This window comes from Vanacampus margaritifer, chromosome 1 (assembly GCF_051991255.1).
Source record: "Vanacampus margaritifer isolate UIUO_Vmar chromosome 1, RoL_Vmar_1.0, whole genome shotgun sequence".
NCBI lineage: Eukaryota > Metazoa > Chordata > Actinopteri > Syngnathiformes > Syngnathidae > Vanacampus > Vanacampus margaritifer.
The window spans coordinates 26,692,470-26,717,950 of record NC_135432.1 but is presented as its reverse complement, the minus strand read 5'-3'; the positions used below and the strand labels follow the sequence as shown (position 1 = coordinate 26,717,950).

General features: G+C 39.9%; 1 protein-coding gene across 2 annotated transcripts in view; it reads left to right on the top strand.

The window, feature by feature from the left end:
• klhdc8b (kelch domain containing 8B) overlaps window positions 1-25,481 on the top strand; it is a 96,456-nt gene that overhangs the window by 59,825 nt on the left and 11,150 nt on the right. For both annotated transcript variants that reach the window (XM_077543936.1, XM_077543939.1), the window contains exons 4-6: window positions 708-872; window positions 2,865-3,089; window positions 23,902-24,003. In XM_077543936.1, the coding sequence (XP_077400062.1) occupies window positions 708-872; window positions 2,865-3,089; window positions 23,902-24,003 (492 nt within the window). The remainder of the gene's footprint in view (window positions 1-707; window positions 873-2,864; window positions 3,090-23,901; window positions 24,004-25,481) is intronic.

Sequence of the window (25,481 nt, the reverse complement as noted above, 5' to 3'; positions counted from 1 at the left end):
AAACATAAGCATATAAGTTGTTTTTTTTAACATTCCAATGGCTTGAGGTTTTTTTTTGCCCAACTAAAAAAATAAAAGCATGGAGGGAAGGTGCTTTCAAAGTAGGAGGCCATTATTTCAATTCTTAATTTGAATAATTAAAAATAAATAAATAAATATAAATCCAGAGGTTTCTGTCAAATCAAGAAGTCTAGAGAGAGAAATGTGTCAGCAGCAGTTTGCACAGTATTGAGAATGATTTAGGGCTTTCTCAGCTATGTCTAGACCAACTTTGTTTAACTTCAAATTGTGTTGCCGTTTAAATTAAAGTAATGCTTTATTGAGTGTAATGATTACAAGCAGAGATGGAAAAGATAGAAGTCTAGATACATGTAAAAATAGTACGTAACAGAAGAGAAGTACAGATTCAACTCCTTTACTCGTGTAAAAGTAAAGTACATACAATCAAATGACAATTGACAGACCAACTTAAATGTGATCATTTGAAGGAGGCTGTGAATGCTTTTCAGCTTAGATATCAGCAATGGCAGCCTCTGTTTTACATGTTATCTTTTATTGACAATCCTCGTGAGGAAAAGCGGTTTGGATAATGGATGGATGGATGAACAAGAAAATTGGTTATGTTACTTGCTTCATTTCCCCATGATGTATAATTTCCTCACTCTGAACCCCCCCAAATCACCCTGATTATGTCTGTTTCATTGCAGATGGCAAGGTGTACGCCTTGGGAGGCATGGGGGCGGACATCACACCCCAGGCCCTGGTGAGAGTTTATGAGGCAGAAAAGGACCAATGGCAGCCGCTGACCTCAATGCCGACACCGCGATATGGAGCCACGCCCTTCGTAAAAGGAAACAAAATCTACATCATGGGTAGGAAATTTCCTCTAAAAGTTAGATTTCATTCATTTTGTGATCATTTTGTGTTTGGACGACTTCCACAAAATATTATTATTATTTTTATTATTATTGATTCAATTATACCCATGTTGCCTGAGAATTCCATTTTGCATGTACTGTAAAATCATGTGAATAACCCCCCAAAAAAACAAACAAAAACAAAACAATGACTGGGTTTGAGAGTAAAAAAAAGCAACAAATGATTTTTTAACATTATTTACATTTTTACCCAGTACCTATGTATTAGCCAGAGGTTCATCCATCCATCCATTGTCCCGGGAGGGGAGTTTAGCCCAGATACCCTTCGGAAAAAACTCATCTCTGTCACTTTTGTAACCGTGTTCCTGTTCTTTTGGTCCGGACCCACAGCTTGTGGCCATAGGTGAGGGTGGGAATATAATTTAACCATTAAATCAAGAGCTTCTCCTTTCGACTCATACTGCTATATATATTCTTCAGTCTTTGATTTATGAGTTTTCCCGTCAAGTACAGATATGCTAACGGTTTCTCCCGCTAACCCCTCTAGTTAAAGTCACCGAATACATGAGACAACTGTGTGTCACGCAGTGGTGCAAGTGAGTGCAGCGGTTTGATGAATCTGTGCTTATGTCAGCAATTGTGCTTCAAATTGTCTGCTGCCATGACAGGCCTCTGAAGAGTTGAGCAGCACCTGACAGAGAGCAGCAATATGCCCACGCTAGTGGAACAGCTTTGTCAGGATAGACTTCTTCAACCAAAACGGATCAGTTGAGTGGGAGAGGGATGACACAAGGTTCGTCTTATTGATGTGCAATATGTAAGAAACATAATAATTAAGCCTGTTCTGACTATTTCCAATCCTTTGGTGTACGGAGAATTCATTCCCATTGTAATCTTGAGGTATTATTCTCTCACATCTTTGACTGTAATCCTTCCCACTTACTTGAAACTTGTCTCGCTTTTTGCAGTCAATCTCTTCCCACTCGAGCTGACATCAGTCTGTTGCATTCGCAGGCTCTCTCCTCGCTGTTCTTTGTATCATCACTTTGCATGCTATGTCCTTGCATTCCTCTCAGCTCGTCTCTCGGTTTTTAAAGCCTGTGCTCCCTTCATTTGTTGACTGTCACTACGCAAATGATTTGTAGAAGAAAAGTTGGGGGGGCAAACTGGCTGTTCTTGTGTTCTGTCCAAATGAATTACAACCGCAGTGATGTAGTCACTTCACTGTACTGTGATTGCCAAGAAGTCTTGAGGGTATAGAGAGGGATTAATAAAAGCACAACATTAAATGAATAAAAAATGAAAGATGTGCTCCTGCGTGTGGAGCACAACATGCTGGTTTTCATCTACATAATATTTGGCGGTGAGGATTAGGGATATGAATTTAAATACCTTTCCAACAAAAGGCAGATTCATTTACAAATCTCTTTTCAACTATATTTCTGGGTAGGTATGTGAGATAACCTAGTACAAAATGAAGGGAACAGTGTTTTTGTTTAGCATTTGCTGTCTGTTTGTGTTGTTGTCAAAAAATAAATAAATCCCAAATTCCTCAGCCAAGCTTGCCTTTTCCCCATTTTCTGCCTTTTTGCTGCAGCAACTCAGATATCATCAGCCTGGGGCCTGTCACTTGCTGTTCCTTTGTATGGTAGCGCGGAATTGCTATATTTTTTATTATCACTTTATTTTTTGATTGACCATCCACCTGTACACATTGTCCCCCGCCTCTGGCATGGAGTCAAATGGGATTGGCCAAACAAAAGTTTACCTTTTCATGTTTACGGTCAATTTGTATGTCGGCCCATCTAGGGAGTAAACTAACCTATTACAAACTTTCCATCCATTAAACACCATATAATTGACAAAATTCCCAAAAGGTGTACGCTTCTATTTACCATAAATTGCCCAATGTATTATTGCTTAGAATCATTTTAAATCATGTGCTGTGCCTTGAAGGAGGTTGAATGCACTCTTTGATATTCCCAGGTGGCCGTCAAGGAAAGATGCCGGTGACGGCGCTGGAGGCGTTGGACCTGGAGATGAAGAGCTGGACACGCTACCCCTGCATCCCAAGCCGGAGGGCTTTTTCCTGCTGCGCAACAAATGAGCGAAGCCTCTTCAGCCTGGGGGGCCTCCAACAGCCGGGGCCGCACAACTTCTACTCCAGACCTCACTTTGTCAGCACAATGGAGGAATATGATCTGGATCAAGGTAAGGGGAGTGAGCACCTAAAACACGGCTTTTAAGATGGGAGGAGAACCGTTTGGCTTTCTGATAAGGTGTCTTCCATTTGTGTCAAAGTTAAATGGTGTCGAGTCATAACGATAGCTCTGAAACTACTTATGGGAAGATCTAAAAACTGCCAGAAGGAGATGTTACTTCATTCTTTATAAAGGCAAGCTTTACTGCTCGATGATGACAGTCCAGCAGCCTGAATTAATTCAATTCAGTTTAAACACAACCACATGATTTTGTGGCTAAGACGAGTCACAATGACGGGCTGGTCCAAGTTATGTTTAAATTGTGGGATTAGTCTGGACAATGACATTCAAATAATATATCATTTGGAGTCATGGTTAACCAAGTTACTTAAAAGCTTGAAAATGAAAACTAGCACCAAAACGCCTCTGTTTGAATTGTATGCAGCTACATCAGTACCAGTACACTTTTTAGGACGGTGGCTTGAGATGTTTTACCTGGGCTCCAAATGCACACAAATAAACTGCTAAAATCCTTTGTCCATAAACACAGAAAATGAGGGTCGTCTAGTACCATAAACTCAGTGATTTTATCTTTAATAGCTTATGCTTTTGGCTGTCTATGAAATGCTCAGCGTTTTTTCAAAAGCATCATTAATAGGCACTTAAAAACTCACCTTTTCTTTAACTCATTCAAATCCAAAAACGTATTAATACATTTTTTCATTACTTTGTCCTAAACTCCCCAAAACGTATAAATATGTTTTGCCTGTTTTCTTTTTAATGATAGAGCATACAGAAGGCTTTGATACAGCTTCTGACATGAAGAGGTCACTTAAAGTAATGGTAGTTATTACAAAAAGCGGCCAGCAGGTGGCAGCAGAGCATAAGAGATCACCCAGGGTCACGTTGCAACAAGCTCTATTTTCAACAGGTTTGTGAATAATGACGAAACTTAGCTATATTCTAATGCTAATTGCTGCAAAACAGATACAAAGATACTTTTTTTCCTGATGAAAGAAAAAACTCGGTAGGCTCCATGTTTTTATAGCAAAAGAACAAAATCGTGCAAAATCAGTTAAAATCCAGCAAAACAGCCTCAGCATGACATTGCATTCATGAGTCTTCTTCTTCAAACCCCCGTTAAAACTTCCAAACAAACAATGCCGTGTTGATTACTACGGTGCCGCTCAGCTTCTTCTTCGTCTGTGTCTTTGAAGGTAAATACTGCTGGCATGATACTCCTCTTTTAAATTATCATGGGCAGATGTGGGTGGATAATTTATCAGACCAGTGATTAACATGCAATCATGTAACCCCTGTTAGAATTTTGCAGAAAGAAAAAAAAGAGTCTTTGATGTGTAAATTTCCAGCCGTGTAACATGTTATTTCGATTTACATTATTTGTTGTGAAAATAAATCCTAAATCTGAACCTTAGAGTTAAATTGTCTTCTGGAATACATTGTGTTGTACTTTGCTATCACTTATAGTGGTGGTACTATATATATATATATATATATATTTGCATTGGCACCTTTGATCATTTGAGGTACTGTACTCTAGTTTTTTGCTAACGTAACAGAAAAGAAGCATAAGCAGCCTCTCGTAGTATTCAAAACCAGCCTGAAGCATATTAACATAGGTAAGAACATGATCTGCTCAGTGCTCATAATCCTATCCAAATGAAGGGAGATTATGCATTAGTGAGTCAGAGCGTATCAAAGCTGATGGCGATGCAGATAGAAAAAAAAATGTCTGCAGTAGATTTTTAAACTCTCCCTAAGCATCACTGTTCCTCAACAGACATGTAGAAAAGAAGAGCAGGATAGAAGTGGGAGCTGTGTCTTCAAGGGAGATTCGTGAGTGATTGTGTTCCTTGGAGAGCCTTGGGAACTTGCATCACTTAGTGTGCTTTTGAGTGCCTGATGAGAAGGATTTTTGGACTTTTACACTACAGTAGTTTCATTTAAATGTTTGAACTATATTGTTGATGCAGCTTGCAATTATGTAAGGGTAGGGGATGAACAAATGAGTTTTATACTTGTACGTATTGGATATTTATAAATTCCTTCATTGACTCTGGGGAACAGTCATAAGTGGTTGATCAATTTTTAAAGGAATTTTTCCAGGCAGAAACACACACAGTGGAAATAGTTTCCCTCCATAGGTCCTCAAATAATTATTTGTATTTTACACATTATAAAGGTGTTTAACCTTTCCCTCATTGAAAGAGCCATTTCGAAAAGGCTTGGAAATTTTGTGAATATCGTATTTATAGTAATAAAATGTCATCAGCAATCTTCTACAATAATATGTAGCTATAACATTATTATCATTACTGTTTGTTGCTGATTGGCTTGACTACATTAAAGAAGAAAAAACCGGAGAAATTCCAGCTTGTTGCTCTTTAACTAAACATGTTCATATTCTAAATGCCACGTCAAACTATACAGAAAATACAATACCAAGAGCTTATTGGTTCTGAATGACAAATATGAGAGTGTCGAAATGGTCATACACGGACGGCATGTGGAGATTCCAGCAACAGTAAACTTTAGGCAAGCAAATTACTGTAGTTGAGCACATACTTTCATCTCTGCAGGCGCAGTGCACCCAATTTTTCCAAAAGCGGCTCAAGACATTTCTGATTCTAACATCAATAATAAATGAAAACGTATTTTTGGCACATCCCATCCAAACAATATAGCCTAAACCCATTCAACATGGCTGGACTTGAAACTCCTTCACGTTTGTGCTTTAATTGTAAGATATTGTCTGAAAAGCCAAACACTGCCAAACGTTCCATTGTCTTGTGTATGATTGCAATGATAATAGAATCCGGGCTTTGAATTCTTAGATGACATTCTGCCTGCTGTGTAGACACTTCTTTGTACCTTTAGTGTCAATTAGACACATAAAACAACCCAGGGAGTTTGACATAATACCAACAGTGTCAACAGATTAAAATGCTTTATTGTAACATTTGTGGAAACCGCACCTCTAATGTACCAATTGAGACCAATGATACGTCAAGTGATTATGTGCACGAATAACAAATGGAGGTAAATTTAGAAGCGTGTGGGCATGTTTCAAAATGTGTGAGTTCATGCTTATGATGTCAACTCAACGATTCTCTGCAGATATCAAAGAAACATCAATATGCTTGTGTGTTTTTCTGCCATTGCTGCATTGAAATTGCTCTCTTTTGTATACATTCATCGAGAATATGTGGAAGTAAGTATTGTCTTTATGGCATTTTAGAAATATCCTATTAATGGTAGGTGTTTTTGTAGCATTATTAATCACTAGCTTTATGTTCAGGGCTCCTGACAGAATCTTGAGGTGAGGTTTCATCATCAGTATTGTTATTGTCAGTATTGTATTGGGGACAATCATTCTCAAGCAATTGGCTGTACAGTCTGACATCATAGCAAATCGAAAAAGGAAGATTTTCAGAAGTGAACAAGTGAGGTGACTAAACTCTTAGAGCCTTGTGAGAGAAAAAAAGCAATTCAAACGCCAAGAGATGCCGCTGAACGAGATGGAACTGGACAATCGCAAACAATGAACCCACCGCAACAACAACAACAAAAAGCAGCCATTGGAGTTCTTATCAGGAGCCAAAGTTTTCAAGCGTCACCTCCTTTATTACTTATTGAAACACAAACAACATTGCTCAATTGTCAAGAAAAATGGGGATTGCCCGGGTCGCTGTCGCTATATTCGTCCGTTGGCAGTGAATACAAAGAAAGGAAAGTTTGAGCAAGGAGAGATGGTGAATTAAGATTACATGGCGACAAAATGTTTTGGTGATGTTATAGGAACATTTTTTCAATCTTGTTATCAGGTTTAGCAAATTTTTGCAGAATGCATCTTGATATATTTGAGAGGCTGCTGGCAATAATAGCGATATTTACTGACCATAATAAACTTTTGTGCAGCCATTTTGGCGGCAGAAAGACTCCACGCACCTCGCCTATTAGCCACAGGTGTATATATAAAATTAGAACTTTGGTTTTAAGTATTGAAGAAACACAGGATGTACATATCTCTCTATGAGTTTATCTTGTTTGGTACGTGAAAACCTGATTATTGTTGTGAATGATCGTGTGATATAACTTGGCATTATGATTGGCCATAAAGATCTGTGATGTTACAACACTTTTCTCTTTCCAAATGTAGAATCACAGCTGGACTAGTTGCCAACTGTCATGATTTGGGTCAGCTGGTGGGCTCCACCCACCATACACACCTGCTGCCCATCATGCAATCAGACCTCAATAAAAGCCTGATGGACACAGCAAGGAGTGTCGGGTGATTACCCCGAGACGCCGCTCTCTTGACCTGACTGTACTCGTCTTACAAGTTTTCTCCTGCTGCCCATGATTTACCTTTTTGCCGCCACTGTGCGTGCTTTTGAGTTTTGTTTGTGATCCGCCTGTGCGCGTGAGTTTGTTTGTTTTCGTCCGCCTGTGTGCGTGATTTTGAGTTTGTTTGCTATCCGCCTGTGTGCATGAGTTTGTGTTTATTTTTGTCCGCCTGTGTGCGTGATTTTGTGTTTGCGTTTATCGCCACATTAAATCAAAGTTATCCGCATCCCTGCCGTGGCTCGCCTTCCTCACTGCATCTGGGTCCGCCCTTCTCAAGCCGTGACACCAGCAGTCAACAACTAGTAAGATCTAGTTGCCGTTGCATTCAGTCCCATTGCTCTACGTGTGGCTGGTTTACTCAGCAACCTTAAATCAGTGAAATTGCTGAAGGCATTTTACTTACATTCATTCAAATGCTCATTAAAATTTGTATCCATTAAAAAGCTATTTATTGAATAAAATAATCAAATAATGATTGGCAACTGTAAAATACAGTTTTGGCAGGCTTCTATGCGCATATAAAAGCTCTTGAGGTTCATCTCAATTGTGTTGAGGCAAAAGTTGGTGGATTAAAGCACAGGGAAACAGGCAAGGAAATCAGGGGCTCAATAATCTTTCAAATATTTATTATGAACTCAAAGGTATGCAGGAGCACGACCAAAAAAATACTAAATAAAATGGGAGCAGGGATGATGAGAGCAGGTGGAGAAAAAAACTGAACCAGCAGATTGGTAAAACATTAAAAACTAAAAAAAAGTTGAAATGATCCACTAACACCCTCAGCCTCATTAAAGGATACAGTATATTCCCGACTTCCAACTTTTTTCCCCCAAAAACAGGTAGGGCGGGAGAGGGTCTAGAGGTAGATACTACGGCGAGAGCAATCCACTCTTGTACAAGTCATTCTAGAAGTCACCAATGACAGGAAGAGGCCCAGTCAGGTGGGCTTCTGGGAATCCAGACACAAGGTGCTCAGGTGGCCCAATCTGAAGGATGGCCAGGATGCTCAACACATGGAGATCCTCCAGGCTGTTTAAGCAGACTGCTGTGGTGCCGGGCACAAAGGGAGTTGTAGTGACCAGACATAAGGTATTGGCCAACAGACAAGTCGTATGGCGCAGCAAAAGCAGGGGAGTCTCATGTAGCTGCACGTCGTGCGCTGCAGGAAAAGTGTTTGATGGATGCCGCAGGACGCGCATTGCCGGCGAAGGGTTGGACTTTATGCAGTGATGATACATTTGACTGGAAGATTTTCCTGTTTTTTCATTTTTTTTCATGCTGAGGCAGTGAGTGCCCCAATACACAGCAACAGCCCACAGAAATAAATGGGTGGGTTGTCAGGAAGGGCATGCAGTGTAAAAACTGTACCAAGCAAATCAAGTGTGTAAGAGATTCGCTGTGATGATCCCTGATGGAACAAAGTGAAAGTGGAACAAAGCGAAAGTCACAATAACAGCATTTTTTTTTTTTTATTAAAGGTAGATTTAGATTGAAGACTTCTTTTTTTCTTTCTTTTTTTGTGCCTGCACTTAATCAGCACTCGTGAGTCCCAAATCTACTTGAATTGGTTTCTTATTGTAATTTTCCCAAAAAATGCTTTGTAGTCCAGCAAATAAAAAATCTAATTTCATCAAAATATTACATGGTGCTAAATGGAATGCACTTATATAGCGCTTTATCTGCCCAGGATGTTGCTTTCTTTTTGGTCCCATATTAAATCCATCCATGTTGCGTTGTACTAGCCTGTTGCTCCATTTTAGCTATTGCTAAACTACCAGTAGTTCATCTCTTAGGTCCAGCCAGAATCCATGTTTGCAAACTCTCTTTTGTTTGTTACTTAGAGAGGCCAACAGGCGTGAAGGCAGCCAAATATTCACGTTGCTAAGATGGCGGTCAGCAATCTAGTTTTGCAAGAAACATTATTTCAAGCATTTTAAGTGACTTTATACACAACTGATGTACTTTTCAAACCCAGAAAATTACATTAGAAATATAATTTTTTTATGAATCTTGTACTCAACTTGTCACACAATTATTAACTAAATAAAATGAGTTACTGTTATAAATGAAACAAACTAAATGTATGAACAGGGTTGGGAGGGTAACTTTTAAAATGTATTCCGTTACAAGTTAACTGTTAAAAAAATGTAGTTAGTAACGTAATCCAAGTAACATAATATTAATGTAATGTAGCTTGATTACTTTGGATTACTTTTGGATTATGCTCACGAAGACAAAATAAAAATAAATATCACCACAATATATATTCTATACAATGTGCCCTTGCTATTTGCGGGGGTGATAGGGACCCGGGCAGCCTACAAATAGCAAAAATCCTTGGGTAATTAAAAAGCATGTAGGATATTGATTGATTGATTGATTGATTAATTGATGCTGTTTTCAAACTGTCAGAGATAGATAGATAGATAGATAGATAGATAGATAGATAGATAGATAGATAGATAGATAGATAGATAGATAGATAGATTGTGACATCAACTGCAAAATGAACTTTTATCCCAGTCACAAGTTTAGCCGTGTATATGTTGCGTATGATGTGGGAGGAAGATTTGTTTGGAAGGTGTAACTCAGATTATAGTTGTAGGCTAGTGGGCTAGCTAGTAAGAAGCCACAGCGCGTAGCATGCCGCTGGATTCTCAGTTCTAACTTTCGACCCTTCAGAAAGAAGAGTAAGTTCCAGCGAATACCGGTCGCCATTTCCTCCTCCTGTCCGTGAAGCTTTTTCAAACTGCCCGCGTGTGGAGAACACGACTAGTCAATTCGTTTGTCCCCACCTCCCCGACATGTAGCAACGGTCCCAATCGCGCGGGTGTGCACGCTCTCTCTCTCTGTCTCTCTCTCTAATCCTCGAAGTAATCCCCATTTTTAATAAATGTACCTGTAATCTGATTACATGTTTTTTCATGTAACTGTAAGGGAATAGTTAAAATTTTGGGGTAATCTGATTACGTAAGGGCAGTACATGTATTCCGTTACTCCCCAAGCCTGTGTATGAAATCTATTAAAGTCTTCTTTTCTCTTAGTTGTCATGCGCCCTGGTGAAGTTGAAGCTTTAGAAATGGGAATTTGAGGTAATGTCTCTCCTTGTTGTTGGTATACTGCATTAATTCACACTGGGATGTATTACTGTATATTGTAAATACCGTCTGTGTTTGCTTCTTAGTGTGTTTGGGGGATATCCTGACAGATGGTATGTGAGTGAGCTTCATTGTTGCCGATTAAGAGTGTTGGGTGTCGGTGTAACTGTAATAAATGTGTTTTCTCTCATGTGAAATGATCCTTATGCGTTTACAAGGAAAATAAAGCCATATTCTTAGTAATGGCACATTCCCTCGCACCTTCCTCTGCCTTATGGCAGTTGATCTCATTGGATTTATCATTTTGCTGTTTAATACTCTGTCAGGTTCAATGTGCACAGCTTTGAAGAATAATAGCCTGCACCGACTGAAGAGCCCCTTTCTCACGCTATCATTGACAGCAAACCCATACTTGTTCCTCAAAAATGTAAGAATATATATACATACATTGCCTGTTTGCAGATTACGCTGTATGTGTGTGCTTTGGTGGAATAAAACGGGTAGAGGGTAGAGTTTGAATGATGACATTGTTTCCAAGATGGTGATAGGAAATGATGCTATTGAAATTCAAATCTTCCAGTTCTGTATGCTACGTGTGAAACAGTGGTCTTGTTCAAAACAAGGATTTTTCTTCATACAAACCAAACCCTGAGGACTTGACAGAAAATAAATAAATCACTTTAATCGTGAACATGTGACAAACAATATACATCAATGTGGTCTCTCACTTGTGCAGCAAGTGCAAACCTGTTTAAAAAAACTAAACAAAAACAGTTCTCTGTCGACCAATCAATGGACACATGCACATTTAAAAATAATGGCCTCCTCTCAAATAGAGCCCCCCTTTAAAGAAACACTGGGTACTGATTGCATTAGCCGAAATTAACTCCTTGAGACAAAGTAAGCAATATGATATTAGTTTTAAAAAAAAAAGTTCAGGCTGGTGTTATCAAACGTGCTAAACTTGTGACCTTTTGACAAGGGAAACGACAATTCAGTCGAAAGGTCAGAGAAGGAGGCTTGGTAGCAAAAGGTTGCCACTTTGATGTGTAGGATTAAGAAGAAAAAGTGTATAAGGTTCATGTGAGTCAGCAATCTCAATTAAAAGTACCCTGCCTGAGGCAATCTGAGTCAGATTGAATGCCTTTTGATTAGCCGTAGTATTCCAACATAGAATAGTACACAGTAAATTAATTAAAGTGTAAAGTAGCAAGGTTTTTTTAGGTTATTATAATAAGTATGATTTAATGTAGTTGCAGCTGAGGCAACATTATCTGGTGTGAAAGAACATTCTACTGTGATTATGGTCTTCAGCGGAGGTTTTAGCCCTTCTTTCATTTCCTATTACTGAGCAGATTCATTTTAACAGGGTCTGAAATGTAATCAAGGTGATTTGCATTTAAATGTTTTCTCTGCTGGCATTCAGCGCGGCCTGCAGGGTTGTCACTGAAGAATGATGCTTCAAAGTTTGTTTCTCTGAAAAACAAACAAACAAACGTGTTGTTTTTATGGTCAATTCTTGATTCATACCCGTTTTTGGAAGCACCTTTTCCTTCGATTTTCAACCAGGGTGCTGAATAAGATTGTCAAGGCTGGACTGGCCATCTGGCGTACAGTGCAGATGCCCGGTGGGTCTGCCTCTTTTGGGGCCGATGCAGTGCTTTTTAATTATTATTTTCCTACATTTTAGAGCGACTGGCCCACAATTTAGAGGGACTAGTCTAGTCCGGTAATCCAATTCGAATATAGGTCGTAAACTGAAACATCATCAAAAAACATCAGTGGCAGAACTACATGTTAGGCAGGAGTCTGGCTGGGCCAGTCCAGACCAGGACGGTGGACCTAAATCAAGATGCCAGGGCCGATATTTTTGTGCCAGTCCAGCCCTGGAGATCATCAGTGTGTCACGGGAAATAATTACATTTCACTAAATTTATCACAAAATTATATTTTATAACAACAAATATTAATTGTCGGAACAATAAATGCTTATCCACAGCTGGCAGATATCCTTCAATCCTTTGTTGTTGGCGACAGAAGCTTTCATTTGAAATCAAGTGGCTTTGCATTGTTTATCCAGGGGCTTGTAATCATTCCTACTTAGTTCATTTACTCACAAACACTTCCATAAACAGCTGTGGATATGTTGAAGCTCTTTCACCCCAAAACAAGATATGACTGCTAACAGGTTTTTCACACAGCTTGGACATGCTGTCGCACAAAGCCATAAATAGACCTGAGGGGACTGATAGTGGTGATGATGATGAAGGGTGATTTTTTTTTTTTGCTAGTGTGTACGCCGTTGTATGTCTATACTGTGTCTCCAGGGTGATGGCAGTTGACATCTTTCCTTTGAGACGACAAGCAAAGACATGAATATAAAAATAGAAGTTATGGGATGACTGTGGTGGTCCACAACTGTTATAGCAGGGATTTTATAGCAGTGGTACTCATAATTTACTATAGGAAATCATATACAATGGAAAGCAACATGAGCATTGCTCATAACGACTGCAAGCTGTGTGCTTGCATGCATCCAGAAGAGTTTAATCTAAGTATACATATATGCTTTGACTAACAGTATAATAGGGCTGTCACTATCAAATCTTTTATCGATGATCCTATCGACTATTCCATCAAATAAATGGGTGTAGCGGATGGATTAGCAACAGCCCCCCTCCCCCTCTGTAAAAAATGTTCCTCACAGTAGCAATGCCCCTTTGCACATTATTGTAAATAAAACCTACGTTTTCTAAAGTTGTTGTAAAGTAGCATTATACTCACTCAATAGTAAATATTGTCATATAGATACAAATTTAAAAATTTGGGAAAAATACAGTGAGTGGGCTTTACACTAGTCGTTAATGTAGACTGGTAATGTCTGCGTGGATGGCGTACACAGCATAGCCTTGGGGCAAACATTTTGTGTCAAAGTATTTTTGTGGTTGACTTTTTTTCCCCCCAGCCGTACAGTAACGCGTGGAATTGAAATCATTTATGTCATTAAGTAGTGACAATTATTGATTGATTCACATCTCAGAGGTTGACATATGACCCCTTTGGCACTGTCAATATATACATTTTGACTTTGATAATAATGCCTTTAAAATAATTTAATCTGTCAGTGTGAAAAAGTGCAGTAAGGTTGAGACGGGTTCAAATAAAGGGATCACAAAGATAAAAATGCTGTCAATGAGCTGCAATTCAAACTCAAATATTCCCCTGCTAAGTATGTAATACATATTAATCTTACTCTGTCTGCGCTGAATACAAATCATGACCTTGAGTTATTGGCTCGTTGCCTTCAGTGTCAAAAGGAGACACAGAGGATTAATAAATCACATATTTTAAAAGGAACCCCGACTGTAATGACAAAGTTTGCTCTATATTATTTATTTGGTTGTTACTAACATCACTATGAGTTTTATTAATTAAAAATCATTTCCAGTTTAATACATTTTGTAGAAACTTTATTTGGACGTACGCCGCCATTGTTATTTACGTCGCAACGCCTTCAGTGCGCAGTGACGTAGAATGGCGGCGGGCTCTGTGAATTATCTATAAAGAAAACCAAGGTAAGCCTCCGTAGCGTTCCCAAAGGGACTCTTGAATGAGTCTGGTGAATGACGAGAGCAAGGCGTGGGGGAGGGTGACTCTCCCGATCGCATGTTGTTTGTTTAGGAACATAACGAGGCTTACCTTGCTTTTCTTTATAGGCGTTTCACATTGCCGCCATTCTACGTCACTACACACTGAACACGTTATGACATAAATAACAATGGTGGCGTACGTCCAAATAAAGTTTCTACAAAATTGTATTAAACTGGAAATGATTTTTGACAAATGAATCTTATAGTTATGTTAATAACAACCAAATATATAATAATGAGCAAACTTGTCATGACAGTCGGGGGTTCCTTTTAACATATTATTGTAAAGGCCTCATTTCTAGAAAATACAAAAAGCACTTGACTAGACTTGACTGTAAAATGAATACCAAACTTGCTAAATTGTATTTTGTATTTTGTTTGCAATGCAATCCATGGTGGCTTTTAAACGGCAACATTTATCCTGGCTGTTCATTTCACCAGAGTAAGCGCGGCTATTATCCCGTGATTAGAAAGTATATCAAATTTGTTCTTGCTGATTACATCTTTTGCCTACAAAATAATTAGAACGTGCAAATGGGTGAGAAAAGAGACTGCAGAGGTACAAACTGAAAGCAGTGTGAAAGCCCCTCAGCTGCTGTCAGACGCTCACAAGTCTAAATCTGTTTGCTCTCCGTGGATTGGCACATTTACACTCTCCCTTGGATGTCTTGTTTTGGCGAACACATTTCTTTCAGTTTTTCCTTGATTGCTGTTCCCCCTGCTGTGGTCAAAGCTTTGCGCCTTATTCTTTCTAACACATTCCCTCTGACATATTTTGTTTGCTGTAAAAGGGACAAACTAATACAATAGTGCTGCATTTGGCACTCAAATTGTACAAAAATAATCATCAAGTATTACTTAAGTGTTTAGATGGACATATAGTTTGTATTAGTTAATGGGTTTGCTTTAAGCAGGACTTTTGTCTAAAGTAAGCTGAGATAAGAGCCAATTAATGTCTTATGTTATTATATAACATGGATCTGCAACTGGTGGTACATGCTGCACACTGAGTAGCCCCCTGATTCATTTTCAAAAAAAAACAACAACAAAATACATGGCGGTGGAGGGTATTATAAACATGTTTCCTTTACGACAGTGTAACCCCGAATACTCACGGCACAGCACCCGCGAGTTCACTTATTTGCAGATATTTTTCTAATAATTAAAAAAAATGTTCATTTTTTTTCTTCGTTTTGTTGTTTTGTAGGGAACAGATTCCTATTTTTCATAGAAAATGTATATTGGAGGTTGATCAGCGTTTTAAAACTGTGGAACCCCGCTCGTTATTTGCTGGCCGGCCCGGTTTTTGCAGCGAGATAGCGAGTAGCCCAAATATTTTTTGGGTGAATTTGGAATGAGCTGCAAGACAAACAGTACCTCAATAAAATAAAAATTGCAGTGACTTGATTCATCCATCCCTCTATCCATTACCTACCGCTTATCCTCGATCGGGTCGCGGGAGTAGCAGCTTCATCGGGGAAGCCCAGATTTCCTTCTCCCCAGCCACTTCAACCAGCCCCTCCGGCGGGATCTTAAGCCGTTCCCAAGCCAGCAGAGAGACATAGTTTCTCCAACGTGTCCTGGGTCATTCCTGGGGCCTCCCACCGGTGGGACATGTCCGGTGAGGCATCCAGGAGGCATCCGAACCAGATGTCCGAGCCAACCTCTGGTTCCTCTCTCAACACGGAGGAGCAGAGGCTCGACTCTGAGTCCCTCTCGGATGACCGAGCTTCTCACTTTATCTCTAAGGGAGAGCCTGGACACCCTGCGGAGGAAACTCATTTCAGCCGCTTGTATCCGGGATCTTGTTCTTTCGGTCACGACCCACAGCTCGTGATCATTGACCGGTAAATCGAGAGCTTCGCCTTTCGACTCAGCTTTTTCTTCACCACAACAGACCGATACAGAGTCTGCACCACTGCAGACGCTGCACCAATCCGCCTGTTGATCTCTCGCTCCATCCTGCTCTCACTCGTGAACAAGACCCCATGATACTTAAACTCCTCCACTTTGGGCAGGATCTCATCCCCTGACCGGGAGAGCACACTCCACCCTTTTCCGACTGATTTTCATCCCTCCTGGATTGGCTGTCAGTTCAGGGTGTACCCCGCCTTCTGCCCGAAGTTCCAGCACCCCTGCGCCCTTTGTGAGGAATAAGCGGTTCAGAAAATGAATTGACGGATGGTCTTCATCCCAACCGCTTCACACTCGGCTGCAAATCGCCCAATTGAGAGTTGAAGATCACGACTTGAAGAAGCCAAAAGCACCACATCATTCACAAAAAGCAGAGATGCAATGTTGAGGTCACCAAACCGGGGCCCCTGGACACCTCGGCTGTGCCTAGAAAATGATGGGTGGATTTTGGTGGAGGAAAAAAGTAAAAAAATAAAATAAAATAATTTAATTATTGCACTTGTATGTTGGTTTGTTGTTCAGCTGTACTTGAATGGTGATTTTTTTTAATGCACAAACAGCTTTTTGCACTGTGATAACAATACTAAAAATCACAGTATATGTGTTTTTTTTTGGGGGGGGGGCTGTTCAAACCCTTTGTTGTTGAAGGGTGGGTCTTTCTATACAGTACAGGCATTGAGAAATGCATATATGAAAAAATAAATATCTTAACGGCATGTATTTTGCACATACACATGTATTTTGTAAATATTTAAAATGGTATTCTCTGATTAGTTAGTGTGTGATCGTATGTGGCCCCCCAGTGATGATGGCTCCCTCCAAAACTCCCATTCACTGATAAAATATTACAAAAACTAGCTTGCCTTGTGATGAATTAGCCAGAAGGCTGATTTTTATTCAATGGAGTATCTTTTTCTTTGTAAGATAATAAATAGCAAATCAGTGTTTGCTGCCAGCCATCGCTCACCCTACCGTTGATGTAAGGCAGAATGCAGTGTAATCTTTCTTCATTTGTAAGAGCAGAATACTTAGTAATGAAACCACTTGCAGAGCCTGTGTACTGTGACGAATGAATCATGACTTGAATGTCTACTGAAAGAGTGACCTCATCGACACAGCAGTAATTAGTTCGAGCGTCTTCTTTTTTTTTTTACTATTCAAATTTTTGATTATGTGTACTTGATATCTCTGGATTAATGATTTATCAGAAAACAGCTCAGAGCACTGAATTAACACCCTAAACCGGTGTTTGACTAGTCTCCCGCTTAGACGGGATGCAGAAGAAATCATCATTGATTTTGCAGCACAACAAGTTATGCTAATTGAGAGAAAGGAAAGGACTGGGTAAAACCATTTCAATCTACAAAGTTTCCTGGATGGAAGACTTAATCTGAAAAATGTGTTTACCAGGCTTTATTGAACCAAGGCACACATTTTACTGTACATTAGAAAAATCTCATGGCACACCACCAAACAAATATATCGCAAGAGGTAGCCTACTGTGTCGGAAATAGCAATGAGCTTACTTAGTCACCAATTTGCTTCAGTCAGTGTGAAATGTGGACTTGCTCAGTTGGACCGGTTTTTTGTACCTACTAATTCGCGTAAAGCAGATACAGTGAAGCTCCACTGCCTAGTCACAATGTCCTTACATTTGCGTCACCCTCAATTTGGGCACTTTCGGAGCTGGTGTTTTCAGTCAATTCTGTTGGCCAGCTCCTGCTTCTCTGCAAGAATCGGGGGGGCTGCAATGACTTCACTTTTATTGCAGTTGGCTCATGCATTTGAATGAGGATTACCTTGGAGGCTCAGGCATCATATCAAGAAGAAAACCATTCATGGAATTCAACTGTAAAGTGTTTGTAGTTCAGGGTTTGTGGTAATCTTATGACAGTGGAACGGATTAATGGCAAGTTGTACTTGTCAGGCTAGCCTCAAGACAAATCTGCATTGACTAAGTGCAAGGCCAAATAGAACCATTAGCAGCCTGCTGCAGCCTGCAGTTCTTGCACCCCACTGTTCTCGAACATCCCCCGCAGCCCTGCTAGATACGACTGAGTCGCCCTAATCGCAGTGTCAAGGATCATCTGCTAAACGAACATCTTTCAACAAATGCAGCTTACGTTCGGGTCCGCATGCTGGTGCTGAGCCACTTGGGTAAAATACAGAGTGCCCATCCTCCAGGAAATACTTTGAACACTCTCTCAATTCTCTTAAGAAGTACAAATTAGTGAATTGATCACAGGCTGATCAATAGCAGAGAGGAATTCATCACACCCGCATTGCAGCACTTGTCTAAAGCTGTGCACACAAAAGAATGAGTGTGTGCGCACGTATGTCTGTGTTAAAGTTACTGTCTACCTCGTAGCATTAATAACATAATTTAAAAAAAAATATGTACTGTATTTATGATACCAATTATAACCACTCAAGGGGAACTTCCTTTTCAACTCTGCTATTTATTTTGGTTGCACACATCACAGTGGATTACACACTACATGTAAGGAGTTGGGCAGTTCTCGCTTTAACATATGAATCATTTGAAATATATTGTCTTATTATTGTAATTATTTTTTGCAAAATAATTCAATTACAGTATTCTCATATTATTACACTTTAATTATACAATTTCCAACTATTTTCTCTGTTGATTGTAGCTACTAGATGGTAATAATAATAATAATATTTTTTATTATTATTACTAATCTCCATCATAGAAAAGAGCTTTGAGGGTTGCTTGTTTGTGAGCAGGAGTAGGAGACACATAATGGATCTCTGTGAAGGTTTGCAATTTGGGGCTGATGTGAATTAGGCTGCTCAGGTGGAGGTCTACCATCAAATGCAGCAGCCTCCAAGATATTTTTGAACATTGACAGCTTCCACCTAAAGCAACATATTGACAAACATATTATTGCCAATAAAAGTCACCATTACGCTGAAAGTAGTTGTTGTAGTTAGTGGGAGCCATGCACTTGCTGTAAGGAGCCAGACTCATCTTGAGTTAATGGAAAACAACACCTGAATTGTGTCGTGGTACTTACGTCCACTCTACTCCATATCTATTTTTTGTTTGCCGTCATTGCAGAAAACTTTGTTCACAAAGACATGTTGGAAATTTAAACAAGGATTCAGTGCTTCTTTATAATTGTCATTGCCTCATTTGCGAGTCAGTTCCCACATATTATGCAGAGAAATGTTTGCTCGCTTGTGGGCTTGCAATACTTTTTTTTCTTTACTACTGCATCACATTAGTGCAGTCCTCAAATACTGCAGCCCTCACGGTGAAGCCCCCCTCCCCTTAACCGAGGGGGCTGTAGGGAATGGGGGGGGGGGTGCCTGTGGCCTTGTGTGACCTGGGGAACATGCTTTTTGCTCTATACAAAAGCAAAGTGTAATTGCACATCCACTCTTTTTATTTTAAACTTTCAGTTCAAATCTTTTCTGTGACAAACTACACACACAAAAAAATAATTAATAATAATTAATGAATACTATTATTCTTTGTTGCTGTCACGGAGCGGTGTGGTTGAGGACCCAAGTGCAGGAGAGTAGAGGCGTGGAGAGAGGCGAAGGGGGGGGAGTCTCTTGTTTTCAGTGAACAAGTGTGATGTCATCTTAAAGCAGTCACATAAGCAATGTTTTTTTATATTGATAAATATACACTATTTTTCCATAATGGGCGCTAAATGTTTTCTTTTTTTCTAGGTGGGGCATAACAGAAAATAATTGAGAAGCAGTACACAGGCACAGGCACAGGAGATGTCGCTGATGTAAAAAAAAAAAGAAAAAAAGTCCAGCTTCTAATGATAAACAAAATATTTTTATTCAGTCTTCATTGCGGGCTAGTGGTTGGGGACTGCTCCGGTAATTCGTCAGTGACAACCTGTTCTTTCTATGCTTCATCTGACGTTGCACGTGCTTTTAGACAAAAAAATATTTTTGTTTATGGCGACGGCGTGACTAAACTGAGACGAAAGTTGAGATCAAGTGCAGCTCTGAAATCCTTGCAAAGCTCCAAATGTAGCTGGTCCATTAATAGTGATAACTATAAAATTTATCTGCATTCCTGTCAGGGGTTTCAACCTGCTGTCTAACAGCTTGTTGCAAACCGATGTAATGGCAGCAGCTTGTGTTCACTCAATTTGTCTCCGATTAAGAGACAGCCACACATGCTGTAGAGCAAAGCACTGCACATGTAATTCACAGCAAGGTGCAATTTGGGGAGGCTCAGAGTAAAAATAAATCCTTCTGAAATTGAGCACATTATTCCACACATGCTCAGAGGTGACTCTGCTAATGAATGATTTCCCAAAGTCAGTGTTTCCATGCAGTGTACACCAATCTAAAAGTGGTTGGCGACCAATCCGGTTCCAGTCCAAAGTCAGATGGGGTAGACTCAAGCTGACCCGCTCGTGCTCTTGAGGATAAACAGATTTCCGGGACAGACTTAATGAACTGCTGTTTTTGTTGGGATAAAACTCTCAACATTTTATTATAATATTTAGGTTAATTGATTATTAGTGTTAACTATCAAAAAATGGTCAGAAATGCAGAGATTTATCAAGTTAAATGAATCTAACTATAGGTTCAATACACCTAGGTGGTATTTTGACCAGTTTTGGGCTTTTTGATGGTTCTGACCAAGCCATTTCAGTTCTTTACCCAACAAAAATAGATTCCTACTAAATTCGACATCATAAATAAAACATATATTCTCCCAAAATAGAATGCAAAAAAGGTAAGGTTCATGGACTAGTCAGCTGTAATGCCATTTGAGATCGTACCTGAGTGATTCTAAATCTAACAAAGACACTCTTCACAATATGAGAACTATAGACTGAAATTCTTTAGCTTTTACTGCCATGGATCAAATGAAATGCGATTATGCATAGAGAAAGCACCCTTAACTTTGAATACCAAGAAATATCATAGAATTATATTCAAGACCAAATGTAAACTAGCCTCTGAGAAATGTCACATCTTGTTGAACATCAACCCACACGTCACATTTCAAAAAGCAAAGCGGCGTGAGCGGGCTTTGATCCCATGACGGGTTGTGGAGCCGTTTCTGAAATATTCAAGGCATTTTTTCCACAATTTGCTGTCATTATTTCTTATTTCCATGTTTATGATTTTTGTCTGCATTATTTGACATTGAGCATGCTGTGTGTGGACACCTCTATTGTATCCGACTGTACAGTACCTGCTGATTAGTGTGTCCTTCTGTTTCGATCTCGAGTCTTTTTGAGCGTGTATTATTGAGCCCGGTTAAAGTAGCAGAGTGCTGCTGTCTATCTGGAATGGCAAAACAGGAGAAAGGATTGATTCAGACCTTTAAATAAATACTCTCTCCTCCAGCTGAGTCCACCAGACACACACGCACGCACACACACACAACTTTGTCTTTGTAGTGCATAATTTCCCCTCATTTGTTTCAATTAGAAAACAAAACTGCAGACCACTTGCTAGGCTTTGCATATAGGATTATTTGTCAGTTAAGGAGTAAATCCAGAGAGAACAAGTCATGGCCATCTTTGAGTTTATCTCTCTAGATGGCATGACGCTCAGCAGTAATCATTAGAAGCTTGAATACCTTTCTTAAAAAACATTACTCCAGGCTCCTCTCCTCGCACATTTGCATGTTATCTGACTTTCCAATTAGCTACGCCCGAATAGCTGATCTTTTGCAGGCAGAAAATATATCGGAGAACTTCGAGACGCATCGCCCTTCCTTCCTTTGACTGCAACTCTCCAGCTACATCCAGTTATCTGTTAACATTAGCAGTCTTTCCTCTGCAACAATGATCTTGGGTAGTGATGAAGAGTAAATTTGGAAGAGCAGCCTAGAAATGTAAACAGGAAATTTATCAGCCGTTACAGAACGAGAATGGACGAAAAGCTGCTCTTACTCTTGCTGTTGTTGATGCTAATGCAGTCGTACTCCAGGGATTTTGTGTTGTGTTCAAAACTGAGTCTGTTTCCCCAGGCTGTGCACATATAAGAAAACACAATTCTGTGAGACACGATAACCTGTCACACCTTTTCCTAAATCCATCTGAGGAAGCACCAATAGAAATTTAGAAGTGGCTTGTTACTGTCACATTCACTGGGATTCTGTTCAATCAGAACAAAAACACAACTACATTCTGTTAGTTTGAGCCAGACGCGTATTCAGCCCTTTTTTTGTGAACAATTCCATCCATCCATCCATTTTCTTGGCCGCTTTTTCCTCACAAGGGTTGCGGGGGTGCTGGAGCCTATCCCAGCTGGCTTCGGGCAGTAGGCGGGGTACACCCTGAACTGGTTGCCAGCCAATCGCAGGGCACACAGAGACGAACAACCACACTCACATTCACACCTAGGGACAATTTGGAGTGTTCAATTAACCTGCCATGCATGTTTTTGGAATGTGGGAGGAAACCGGAGTACCCGGTGAAAACCCACGCAAGCACGGGGAGAACATGCAAACTCCACCCAGGAAGGCCGAAGCCCGGACTCGATCTCACGTCCTCTGCACTGGGAGGCGGACGTGCTAACCAGTCAGCCACCGTGCTGCTTGTGAACAATTATATAGGTATATTTTTACTGTGTGTGATTTTTAACAAGCTAGAAAATTATATAGTATATATATAAACCATAGATTTTAAAGATATAAGAATAAGATATTTAAAAGTAACATTTAAACAACAAAAATACAGTACACCCCCATTTGATTAGAAAATGGTTTGATCCACCTAAGCCCAAGGCCCCCTCCCACCCCGCCCCGCTGTTGCGACGTTGTGTACAAGCACGCTGATCGTCCTCCAGCGGTTCCTGCCTAGTGTGACTAGTCGAGTGAATTTGTAAGTTCCTTACTTCCACCAGCATATGTGAAAGTTTTATTACTCCACCAACACGCTTTTTTTTTTTTTTTTTTTTTGCTGTTGTAATCATGCTACTTGGTAAGTAGTTAGTTAGCTGAAGTTTCGCCCAAAGCTAAGAAACGTTGCAGGTGGTCAGACTGAAGGCTTATTATGCCCATCACTGTCATTTTTGAGTGGAATGAGGGAAACAAGTGTTAATATTAATGTCTCTGTTTTGCTGCTATTGGCTATCTTAACTAATGTGTGTGGCGTGTTTGCTTGTGTATATCTGCAAAGAAAGAAAGTCGCCTCATGGAGAAAGTCATGCACACAAAATTGCTTTTCAGCAAACAAAACCTCCATTTTGAAGTGTATTTTTTATTTATATATTTGTATTAAAGACAAGATGTAAAAAGGCAGAGATAAACAGTGCTAAAGTCAATTTGTTTTGTTAAAATGTTTATATTTTGTCTGCACTTTACCCATACACAGACTTGTACATGCAATATTATTAATTTGCGGATTCAAGAGCATTTCGTTTTTTGATGTGTATTGTTAATGTATATATTCTTTTTTATAACAAAGTACAAACAACAAGTCCAAGGTCCATTTGTGTTCTCACTGTAAACTGTGGGGAGCTGGTTTACTCCAGCAACATGCATATTGTCAATGCGTATCGAGAGGAGCTCTTATATCAAAAAGAGTAGTCGTTTCCCCATAAATTAGAGTTAGGATATATTTATATTTTACTATTATAGTCCTTTTCTAACGTTTATTAGATTTGGTTTACTCATTGACTTGCCATGCAATTTTTGGAGCAGGAAGTACCCCAAAACCACAGCAAACTAGCTACAGAACTGCCTCATAAGCTAATCTTTTTTAAATGTGTGTTTATTTGGTAAAAGCTGAATCAAAACTCATCTCTTTGTCGTCTCTGTCACCTGTATCAGGTATCTGGATCAAACCCAGTCGAACGTCAAAGATGCGAGAGAAGAGGGCGGACTTTGTAGCAGGTTGTCTTGGCGGACGGGTCATTGCGGCTGGTGGTCTCGGTCAGTACTTTTCGACCTTTGCTCTTTTTCATGTGGTGGTATTCATGTTTAGACGAAGAGGAGATTTAGTATCGAGTGTACAGCCATTACAAGACCTGCTTCAAACATAAAGTGATTTCAGAAAGCATCTTTACCGTTGGCAAACGTCACATGTCACATTACCGTGCTGTACACTCCCACCCGTAGGAGTTTAAGGGCTTGCCACGTCGACAGCAAACACAAGCCACACAATTTGAATTAGGTAAATATTGGTATCCTCATTCTATGGCATCCTGTATAGCAGTGGTCCCCAACCTTTTTTCCACCATGGACCGGTTCATACATGTCCACAACTTTTGGCGGACCGGCAACCCAGTGGGTTGATGGCGGGGGGGGGGGGGGGGGGGTGCGCTTGGCTGTTTGTCGGCTGATTAATAAAAGGCTATGACAACAAACACAGTTTTTTTTATTCTTTCAACTGTGCGGCCCGGTCCAAAGGTGCCCACGGCCCGGTACAGGTCCGTGGCCCGGTGGTTGGGGACCACTGCTGTATAGAACAGGGTTGAACATTTGAGGCCAATTTTGTATATTGCTGGTGTTGGATCGAAACCTCTTTTGTCAAATTTCAATTTCAAATCTTTATTTTTTTTCTAAATCTATATTTTTGGTCCATTCACATGTGTGGGTGTCATTTTTATGAATTATTCACCAATCAAAGTGTTGAAAATGGCTTCCTCTCTTTGATGATGCAATGTTAAAGGTTTAACAAATATGCCATTTTTTGGGTTTACCGGTATGAAAGACAAGCTTACTTTCACTCGCTGTGCCTGTGACACTTATCAGCCTCTGCGTCGTCTGCGACATTAAATCCTTATGAAATGTAGTTTAGTGATAACAGCCTATTTTCAGTGACAAAACAAATTGAAAAGTGAAAGGAGATGTATAGAAGGGGGTGAACTTAGCGAAGCGGACTAATCACGGTAAAATAGCCGATTTACGGCAGGCCAAGACTTTCTTAGAGCGGGGACTGGCCAATAAAATAATGCTTATAGGAAATTTGCCTGTCATGGCAAAACAGCCACCTTGATTTACATAACAGTACAGACGCTCCCCAACTTACGAACGAGTTACGTTCCGAGCGATCGTTCGTAAGGTGAATTTGTTCGTAAGTTGCTTCAGTGCTATATTTTGTATTATAATTTATGTTTAAAGAGAATACGTACAGTACTGTACTACGTATGTTAGAGAGAGAGAGAGAGAGACACACACAGTATGTACATGTACGTAATAAGATAAATAAAATGAAGTTTAACTTACTTTTGGAAGATGTACTCGATGCTTAAGGATTTGATGGAGGAGGAGGAGGAGGAAGAGGAGGATTTTATATCATGAGAGGTTCTTCGTCGTCGCTGGAATGGGCTTCAAAAGTTACTTCCTCCTCCGTAACTTCAATGTAGAAAGAAGTTGAGGGTCGAGGAGAAGAAGATGAGGGTTGATGA